Source organism: Pholis gunnellus (genome assembly GCF_910591455.1).
Source record: "Pholis gunnellus genome assembly, chromosome: 13".
Classification (NCBI taxonomy): Eukaryota; Metazoa; Chordata; class Actinopteri; order Perciformes; family Pholidae; genus Pholis; species Pholis gunnellus.
In genome coordinates, this window is record NC_136540.1 from 22,457,568 (window position 1) to 22,468,104 (window position 10,537).

Sequence of the window (10,537 nt, forward strand, 5' to 3'; positions counted from 1 at the left end):
GTATTCTTATATTTGAAAACGCGTATTGATCTTGAAAATGAAACAAATATATCCCCTTAAATGTTATGTTGTTGATCTGCATCTACAGGCTCGTTCTCCACAGACAGGTGTTGAACATGATGTGGGAGAGAAGCTTCAAATATAGTCTGCCATAAAGGTGTTATTTATAGAGGCTCGATATGTCATTGTGTGTGGTTGCCAAGCACATATTGCTACTCTTCCATCAGGTTTCATTAAAATGGTTTCATAATGAAAGAACTGCGGACAAGTATCACAAGTATCAGAGATATTGAAATTATACATTTTCCCCATTTCGGACCAATGTGACATAACATGCTCTCACTTAACACTTAAGAGTGGGTCACTGGACGCAGCTGGCGCTTGACACTGTGCTATTCTGACACAGGTCAGTGCAGTTGGTGTAGATTCCTCTCCAAGGGTCAAGTTGTATAAGTCTCAAAGCGTCCTGCAAGGATACAAAATGCTCTCTTCCTCTGACATACACTGTGGGATGAGAAGACAGAAATTGTTGAAATTCAACACTAAGGTTTCAAGAAATACATTGGGCCTCATTCAGCAACATTATCCTAAAGTTCTCTTATTCTTTCTCTTAATTTTTCTGAGAAATAATAGGAGAGGTTAACACTAGATGCACCAAACTTATGCTATTCACCACGTAAAATGTTCTCTTTCCTAAGAGAAGAGCAAAAATAGGAAAACATTAATGAATCCCAGAAATCAATGGGTACAACAAAATAATAAAAAACTGTGGATACGTACAAAAATCTGTCATATCGGTTCCTGCATGAGGCCCAATGAGCGTAGTGAAACTATTCTCGCTGTCACCACATAATTCCTCACAACAATCCACAAAACTATTTATTACCCAATTTAGAATACTCTACGTCCCATATTTCTTTTTAAATAAAAGCACAGTGTAGCTGCCCTTCGTTGGAAATTGTTCAAACCGTAATGAGGGTACATCTCAAAAGCCAGATAGAGATTTCAGCATCTTGTGAAGCTTGAGAAACTTCCTGGCCTGCATGAGCAGAAGGCACATCATCATGTCACTCCCCTGTTGCATAACATGCATGACATTATTCAATTGCTTTGGGTCAAATGTCAGCCAGCAGTGAGACACTCTGTCTGGTGTCATATTTGCAGGTGATACTACTTCCTTGTAGGGATTAAAAGTTAGCCAAACCTATTTCAAATCTTACTTACATATATACCAGAAATGGTATACATGCAAAAACCCAGGCATCTCCTATGCTTCAATTGTATGCACAAGACCAAACCATGTTGCATGCAATGGAGTATAGAACATATGTGACGGCAGAAGGGCTGAAGTATGTGGCAGGGTTGGGTTGGATATTTGGGAGGGGGGGGGGAGTGTTCTATGAGCTGGTTGTACAGACAGGGGTAGGGTTGTTAATGATACTTAGGACTGGAAGGAGCAGGTGTCAGCCAGTGAGCTGCCAGGCAGAGATGGCTGGGACATCCCACAGACACAGTTGCTTGCTGGGATGCCCCCCCCTTCTTGGAACAGGGTCTGCAACAACGCTCCTATGGATCCCCATTTGAATTGCTACCACACCGTTAGTTATTCCACCAGTGGTGTCATTGACAACTTGCTCTCCAGTGTAGATAGATTTGGATTTGATGAGTAACTTTTTACTTTGGGTGCAGGCCAACTAGCGTGGTGTTCCTGAAAAAGCTGTCTGGAGAATTTGTCCCTGAGGACTAAACATGGATCAAAGAGCAGCCATGTTAGAAAGCAGCATTTTGTTGCCATTAAACTAGACAAAAACAACAACAAAAGTCCTGACTATACTGCAAGTTCCATGAAATAAAGAAATAACTTTCAATTCTTCTGGATAAAACTGTATTAAAGCAATGTGTGAAGCAGCTGCGGAGCAGATGCATTGGTAAAATAGTGTGAGGCATTTGAGCGAACACAGTATCAAAGAAGGGAGCTAATGAAGCTAATGTCAAAGATGGCATCATCTTTCATCATCAACATTCCATCCAACAGTCAGCCTGATAATTGCCATATCAATTAGAGCCGGAATGGGTCTTGGATGTTTTAACGTAGTTTCCTCTGCAGGTCTGTGGGGGTCAACACAACTGTACAGGGGAACACAGCAACAATACCTGCACAATCTAATGCTATCCAATACAATAGCCTTGTTTTCATTTTTGTTCAGTCTGTTAAAAAAGTACATTTAAATTACAGTAGTGATGTTATATTTCAAAATCCAATTTGAAGGTCATTACTTTTCCTTGACCTCGATGGAAGACGTCATGAGGTCAAGGAAAGATGTAAAGGAGAAGATAAGGTCATAAGGAAAACACAACCACCGTGCTCAGAGCATAAAGCTTGTGTGTCGTCGGTGCTGCCACAAGGAATTGTGTGACTGTATTATCTCCTGTCCTTCGGTAAAGAATGGTCCAGTGTACCTGATTCTAAAACAGCATTGAAGCACTTTACCTTAGCATTTAAAGGATTCGACTAGCTCTTATCATGGCTGCCATTGAGATACTTCTGGGTCATTTCACTCAGTTAGGAATTTCCCTAAGAAAAAAAGACTGCTTGACCACAGTCCGCTTTCAGAAGAAACCAAGCAGAGTGGAGGCCGTAAGAAAGGTCTTCTGGGCTGGGAGGCCGTTTAAGATGGTCTGCTCAGTCCCTCTTTGTCCGATTAGTTTACTTTGTATACGTCAGTCTTCACTGATCCATGCACCCTTGTTATCACATAACCTTGATTTATTTCTCTCAGTAGTTCACTTAAACAACTGCCTCCTTTTTGTTTGAGCCTTCAGCCTGTTCATGACACAATTCACCCCAACAAGCTGCTGCTGTGGAATATAGTGTGTTCATACTTTCCATAGTGCAAAACTGACCATTCTGCCATCAGAGGGCCATTACTCATCAACAAGGAGGTATCCATCGACTGTTAACCATTTAGGATTAACATACTCAGCATTCCTCCTGACCAGATATCAGTCAGAGTCAACTCTGACTCCCACCTGCTGGATAAAATGTGTCTTTGGGCAGCATTTCTACATGGCAGCCATTTGATGAGAAGCACACCAGCTCTTTCCAACCTTCACGCCTCACACCAGGACCCCTGATCTCTTCAGTGGCAAACCCCAACATCCCTCCTCCTCCCCTCTCAGATACTAGTCTGGTGCTATGTATGGTCCAAGGGTGGGAGAGGGGGGAGAGGTTGGGGGAGGAAGGTGAGGGGGTTGAGGGTACAGCTGCACTAGGCCACCCGTTTTGGATGACTGAGATGTAAATGCGTCCCTTTCATAAACTGTGTACTGGTATCAGTACAGAGGATCTGGCCAATGAGGGCGCAGCAGGCACTAAAATGGACAAGCCAATGGCTGAGTATCGGCCGGGTATATAAACAGGGAGCAACGACCTCCAGATTCGGGTGCCCCTATTTTGGTTGTGCTGAACAGGATCTGATCCCAAGGACTGTTACCTCTTTTCTTTTCTGCTGTGAAGGTAAAGAAATATCACAGACATTAGTTTTGTGGAGTTAAAGAAGGAGGGGAAGATATTGGGAGGCATGTGCGGATTCAGAGAACCATTCAAACATTTAAGAGAAAACTCCTTTTGGCTGTTTGTTTTTTGCCTGTGATGAAGGGTTTGATAACTTAAAGTCTGTGATGAAATCAAAGGATGAATGCACAACAATTCCGGGATGTTTGAATCCATATGATGCATTCTGGGTAAAAAACAAAACAGAGACCTTGTGGGTATCAGAGGTCATTGAATTTTGTAAGACTATTTCATTGTAATCAAATTAAAAAAGGCAAGAAAATGTTTAGCCTAGCGGTAGCTGCATTAACTTGCATCACTAGAAATATTTACACTCTCCGCAAATGGTTTTCTCATTTGGATGCTGATTTATGTGGACAGGTGCTTCACAGTTTGACACATGTAAGAGACTGTCTGAACGCCCTGGATATCCAGTAATTGATTTTAGCTCTTTTTAGGATGACTTTTTGGGCTTTAACTTAACAAGACAATTACTCTTAGCAAAGTCATAACTGCATCTAAAATGTCACTTTCCTAAACCAATTTGGCTCATTACCACAACTTGCATTGCATTTCATGTGATGTCACAAGTGCGTCATTGCATTTCATGTGATGTCACAAGTGCGTCATTGCATTTCATGTGATGTCACAAGTGCGTCATTGCATGTGTCAGTCTTTTATTACTCATGTGATCAGCATTTCAAGGGAAGATGAAACTAATTACTGTACAAAAGTGTATAGACAATTAGAAGTAAACAGATCTTGCTGGAGCAGTGGACTGAGGGGAAGCATCAGCAGCTGGTCAGCCTTATGTCAGGAGTTCGGCATAGCGACAGCTTCAAGTGATGCCCTAAGTGTTTGAACCTGCAGGGTTTAGCTGTGATACACGTGTGATACAAAAAAGGTGTTTTCAAATGGAACATGTTAGTGAAACACGACCAGCAAAGACTTCTAGGTGTCAACGTGTGAATTGAAAAACTGGGGTTGTGCTTGTGCCAAGAGAATTACAATACTTCTTATATATGCTGGGGACATTTTTTAAGATACAGTATACGATCAGATGTGCTGATGCTAAAAATACCCAGGCAACATATGCTCCTCCCTCAACTCTATTTCAACTGGACATTCGAGCCGCTGAGAATTGAGTGACACGTGTTACCAGGATTCCTCTGCAGACACCAGTTATCGTCTGCAGCTGTCTCCCATAAATTCCAACATCTCCAAAAGATATTTTTTTGAGTAGAGTAGTATCCAATTAGGACAAATTGTTTCTTGATTATCCAGAGCCTCTGTTCAAGTTTGCTCATCCTGTGCCTCCTTCTCTTTGCAGTGTTAGAAAGCAATCATGCCTTTCGGAAACACCCACAACAACTTCAAACTCAACTACAAAGTTGAGGAGGAGTTCCCCGACCTGTCCAAGCACAACAACCATATGGCCAAGATCCTCACCAAGGAAATGTATGGCAAGATTAGGGACAGGCAGACACCCAGCGGCTATACCGTGGATGACGTCATCCAGACTGGTGTCGACAACCCTGGTGAGACCCAAGAGACACGTCAATGTAGACCAAATCATCTAGATGCATAGCTCTACTGACTGAAATAAAACTTCAGGTTACATTTCTTGGTAAAACCTGTGAATAATGACTAACTGTACAACAGCTCTCATCTTCCCTCCCATCTTCTAACGACTGCTTTTCCCATTCGCTCCCTGCCTTCAGGTCACCCCTTCATCATGACTGTTGGCTGCGTCGCTGGTGATGAGGAGTCCTACGAGGTCTTCAAGGAGCTGTTGGACCCCGTCATCTCCGACCGTCATAATGGATACAAGCCCACTGACCATCACAAGACCGACCTGAACTTCGAGAACCTGAAGGTGCAGTACGCCAGTTAGTTAAAGAGCAGGAAGCGCTTTGTTTCATTGACTCTTAGGAACAGAAACCAAACGCTACACTGGATTAGTTAATTGATCTTCCGCTGGAAAAATAGGAACTAACCACATGATGAATGTGCCCTACATTTGTACACTTGTATTTCGCTGTGTAATTGAGAATTCGTTATCAGGGTGGTGACGACCTGGACCCCAACTACGTTCTGTCTAGCCGCGTTCGTACTGGCCGCAGCATCAAGGGATTCACCCTGCCCCCCCACAACAGCCGTGGGGAGCGCAGAGCCATTGAGAAGCTGTCCGTTGAGGGTGAGTTATTAATAGTTTGAGTCCATACGTTTTACAAAGGAATGGGCAGTAGGCAAGGCCTTCCCCAAACAATTGTCTGTGCACAAGATTGTGTCACTTTAGGATAAGAGGTCGAATCTACAGTGAACCAATAAGGAAACACTCTTGTTCTGCTTGTCCATTTAGTACAGAATCAGTAAAATGTTAAATGGCAGAAGACACTCTACAAACCTTATCATTTCTCGTTGAGATCTATCTCAGTAGTAAAGTAGTATATATATGTATATATTGTGTATTTCCATACATAATATTTTATATTTTATTTTACTCTGTAAATTGCTGCTGCTACAAACTAATTTCCCCTGTGGATGAATAAAGTTTCTATCTATCTATCTATCTATCTATCTATCTATCTATCTATCTATCTATCTATCTATCTATCTAGTATGTTCAGTCTCCTAATTGTATGTGTCTCTCCAGCTCTGACCAGCCTGGATGGTGAGTTCAAGGGAAAGTACTACCCCCTGAAGTCCATGACTGACGCAGAGCAGGAGCAGCTGATCAATGATCACTTCCTGTTCGACAAGCCCGTCTCTCCCCTGCTGACCTGTGCCGGCATGGCCCGCGACTGGCCCGATGGCAGAGGCATCATGTGAGTACCACCAATCACTGTCAGTGTGCCAGCTGTGGAAACACCTTTCAAAACTCATCATGTGACGGCGTCACCTGTGTGTTTATGCTGTATGTTGATCCTTTGAATCCATCTCCGTCCAGGCACAACGACAACAAGACCTTCCTGGTCTGGGTGAACGAGGAGGATCACCTGCGTGTCATCTCAATGCAGCAGGGCGGCAACATGAGGGAGGTCTTCAAACGTTTCTGCGTTGGCCTGCAGAAGGTACACATAAATAAAACAAGGTCAAAAATCAAAATTGAAAAGAAGTGTAGATCACTGCTGGATGCAACTCTGACTCTTCTTTTTTTCTTCTCCCCAGATTGAGGAGATCTTCAAGAAGCACAACCACGGCTTCATGTGGAATGAGCATCTTGGCTACATCCTGACCTGCCCCTCCAACCTGGGTACCGGCCTGCGTGGTGGTGTTCACGTCAAGCTGCCCAAGCTGAGCACACACGCCAAGTTTGATGAGATCCTCACCAGGCTGCGTCTGCAGAAGCGTGGAACAGGTACTAATTTATCCATCCTTTAGCGTGTACACCTGGCAGGTCCGTTAAGATCTCTACTGAGATTCTACAGCACTCTAAACTCAAAAGGTGTGATGTGTAATCCGAACATCATCCCTTGACCTTTCTTCCTCCTTAGGTGGTGTGGACACTGCCTCCGTGGGAGGTGTGTTCGACATCTCCAACGCCGACCGTCTGGGCTCCTCTGAGGTGGCACAGGTCCAGCTGGTGGTTGACGGTGTGAAGCTCATGGTCGAGATGGAGAAGAAGTTGGAGAAGGGAGAGGCCGTCGACAGCATGATCCCCGCACAGAAGTAAAGAGGAACACTCTTGTGTTTATCAATCGAGCCAGCTGACGGGCGTGCAGAGGAAACAGGCGCTCACAAAGAGACTCTTGACTCTGCTCACCTTTTTTCTTCCTTCCAGCAATTTTTCTTTCCTCTTTCGCCCTTTTTTTCACATTCTCCTGTGCTGGTTGGTAACATCCTGGGATCAGCCTCCACTGAGCCGGGCTCGCCTGGCAGACGTGGCATCACCTACTTTTTATTATAAAAAGTAATGATTATTGAAGCTGTTCACACTACTCAATAAAAAATAGTAAACCATGAAACAACGAAATGAATCATTATGATCTTTTGTGTCGCAGCATGAGAAATAACAATTCACAAATCAATACTCACCTTGTCAGATGATCCGAAGCCATTGACAAATATTCAGATTGTGTGTCGCAATTATGACAACAAGACTCCAAAAATGAAAGAAAAGAAAATGCCAACATCAGTGAATTTTATTAATCTTCAGCTCTGTGTTCTCCTTATAAACCACAACCACTCCATCTCAGTTTACAGTTTGTTTCTGAGGGGAGGAATCAAACAGTAGAGCAGTGTAAAATTACTCATACAGGTCAAACTGTGTGTGTTCTTCAGTCTCTTTTGCATATAACATGCAGCTGTTTCCAAAAATCTGTTTGGAAATGACAGTGCATGTTAAATACTGAGCCCCCTGGCATCCTAATACTGTACCATCTAAAACCAGACCAGTGATACGCCATCTCTGAGCAGGTACAAACACGTTTACTCAACAAGCAGGTCAACAAAATCTTTTCAAGATTTTTTCACAGTAGATTCCACCTCAAGACAATGTTCATCCACCTTATACTAAGAGTGAGTTGTTTTACACTAAGTTATTTGCTTTTTCGCCCGTCTCACCTCGATAATTGCCACCGAAAGGCTTCGCAAACAACCTGATTCACGTTTGTCATCGGGAAACAGTGATGTGACATTTCTATGGCTTGAATGCAACCCAGGGGTTTCGACATGTTAGGGACTTATTGTAAATTCAAGTTAAAGTAGAACCAAACCGAACAGTTGATTCCAAATGTAAGTGTCCTTGCTGGATCTACAACTGAACATTTCTCTATCACACTGTGTACATTGTGGTACATTTCATGGCATGTCTGCATACTTGGGAGTGTACTGAAACTATCCTTTAGCAAACAAGTTGGAGTGAAGTCACTGTTTCACCCAAGCCGCCCTGTTTGTCTTTTTGTGAACGGGGGGAAGGACTGGGCGCTACATTTAGCACCGTTTCTTTGTATCAATTCATGTCTAAAAACGACCGTGTCTGCATTTCACAAAGCTTCCAATCCTAGGTGTGCATCATGTTAAATTTTTTCCCCTAAAACCCAAACTCTGAAGTCATGCAGGATTGCAGGTTGGTTTTGTTCCCCATTGTCACTGACAGAATCTGCTTTAAACTAGAAGTACTTTCCTTGCTCTAGCTATAAATAAACCTTGAGATCTAAGATATATACTATATTCATATATTTTATATACAGCCATCAACTGACTGATATAAATCCTGTTTTTTTAAATGATATTATTCTAAAAAATAAATAAAGTACCTGTGCAAATATCCACAAATTGAAGTGTTTCACATTTAAGACATTGGCGCCCTCCAGTGGCTAGTTCTGGGCATTACCTGTACAGGTACACTGGAAGGAGCTGATTCAAGTCAAAGCAAAGCGCATTGAGGTCTATATTACCTAATGCTAATATACACCACAATGAGAAACGTCCAGGGAGAGGACAAGGACAGACTCCTGGTGTCCACATTGGTGTCTGCTTCTCACCCCGAGGAGGAGAACGGGTCGACACCGGTCTCCCCCCGACGGGCTCCGTGAAACAGCACACGCCAAACATGACTGAGAAGATGTCATACATGGGTCTACAATGCAAGAGTTTTGATGATGGCTGAATGTCGCCCCGCGAGAGCAGGGTCTCAAACGAAGAGCTGAGGAAAGCCAAACGCTCGTTGTGACGTTAGAAAAGAGGCGGTCGTACGTGCGAAGGTGGTGGACGGGGGTCAGCTCCCTGTTAGATGAAGGGAGCTGGGGAGAGTTTATGATGGGTGGGGAAGGAAATGGGGCTGGGGCGTTTTGGGGTCACCATGAGCAAAGCCACAACTGAGAGATAGTATTAACAGTAAATCAGCAGCCAAACAACATGATCTCTGTAGCCTACGTAAATATCACAGTACGTTATTCACTAAAAACAGGGAGGGAGAATAGAAAGCTTTCTCGGTTTTTTCTGTCTCTCTTTTTTCTTTTGTTCTTTTTTTTTTTTTTACATTAAATATGCACTATATGAAGGCGCCGGGGGTTGTTTCGCTTTAAAGGCAACTGGACTAACAATAAGAAAACACCGTGTCGTGCCTTTCCGGATTCGGAACAGTCCCCTCTGATCCCTGCAGCCCACCAAGTCATCGACAATGGACGTGCCAGTTCATAGACTGTGCCACAATACGGGAGAGGGTGGAGATTTAGAGGTGCGTGTTTCTCCGTGTGCGTGTAAAGGTGAGTGTGTAACTGAGATTTCGCTGCTCGGCCTGATCCGCTTTTGGTGCTTCCCATCAACGAACTGAGATGATGGCACATGGCACAGAAGAGAACCCAGAGAATTGCATTGCACTGGAAATTAAACCAGAGCACCACTGTTGTTTTGCAGCGGGACGACTGCGAGATTTCAAGGGGCAAGGTTTGCGTGACAAACCGCGTTCGTCGCTCTCACGCCACCTGACCAAACAGTTGAGGGATTATAGTTGGAAAGGTATTCTCAAGTGTGTGTCTCTGTTTGTACGATGCTTTTTAAAGAAAGCTAAAGGGATGAAACGGGGTGGGACGTTAGGAAAATCAAATGCTTTGAAAAAAGTTTTACTGACAATGACCAGCGCTGACAAACGATGAATCCAGCCAACCAGAGAGCAGCATGTGTGCATGTGGTCTTTACAGGCCTCTCTATTCATTCTTTTATAGAGGCAGCCATAGAAAAAGTGTTTCTTGACAACAATGGTATGAGAGTTATATAACTCTATAATATTATACCAAATCAGTTGTGTTGATTTAATTCTGTGGCAAGAATCAAAAACGCTGCATGGCGTTACTGCACCAAAACATTTTTCTTCATCTTGTATGCATAAAAGTTGTGCAAACAACGGGGGATTGTTTCTCAATAAACATTATATACATGTTTTAAAGTCCCATGCAGAGAAAACTAATGTGATTGAGAGGCGACAACTCTTATCGGATCAAGAAGCGGAAGATGTCACTGGCTTTTTGTGTTCCAGGT

At 43.3% G+C, this 10,537-nt stretch overlaps 1 protein-coding gene across 1 annotated transcript; it reads left to right on the forward strand.

Annotated features, from left to right (window-relative positions):
- The first annotated feature begins 3,361 nt into the window (after positions 1-3,361).
- On the forward strand, positions 3,362-7,529 carry ckma (creatine kinase, muscle a). Its single transcript, XM_079171360.1, has 8 exons — positions 3,362-3,517; positions 4,884-5,091; positions 5,275-5,429; positions 5,618-5,750; positions 6,210-6,381; positions 6,504-6,627; positions 6,725-6,914; positions 7,051-7,529. The coding sequence occupies exons 2-8, from the start codon at positions 4,899-4,901 to the stop codon at positions 7,227-7,229; spliced, it is 1,146 nt and encodes a 381-aa protein (XP_079027486.1). The 5' UTR covers positions 3,362-3,517; positions 4,884-4,898; the 3' UTR covers positions 7,230-7,529.
- Positions 7,530-10,537: the final 3,008 nt, after the last annotated feature.

Coding starts and splice junctions, on each gene's coding strand:
- ckma (XM_079171360.1), top strand. CDS start 4,899: ATGCCTTTCGGAAACACCCACAACAACTTCAAACTCAACTACAAAGTT. Junction 5,430..5,617: donor TGAACTTCGAGAACCTGAAG/GTGCAGTACGCC, acceptor ATTCGTTATCAG/GGTGGTGACGACCTGGACCC. Junction 6,382..6,503: donor CCCGATGGCAGAGGCATCAT/GTGAGTACCACC, acceptor ATCTCCGTCCAG/GCACAACGACAACAAGACCT.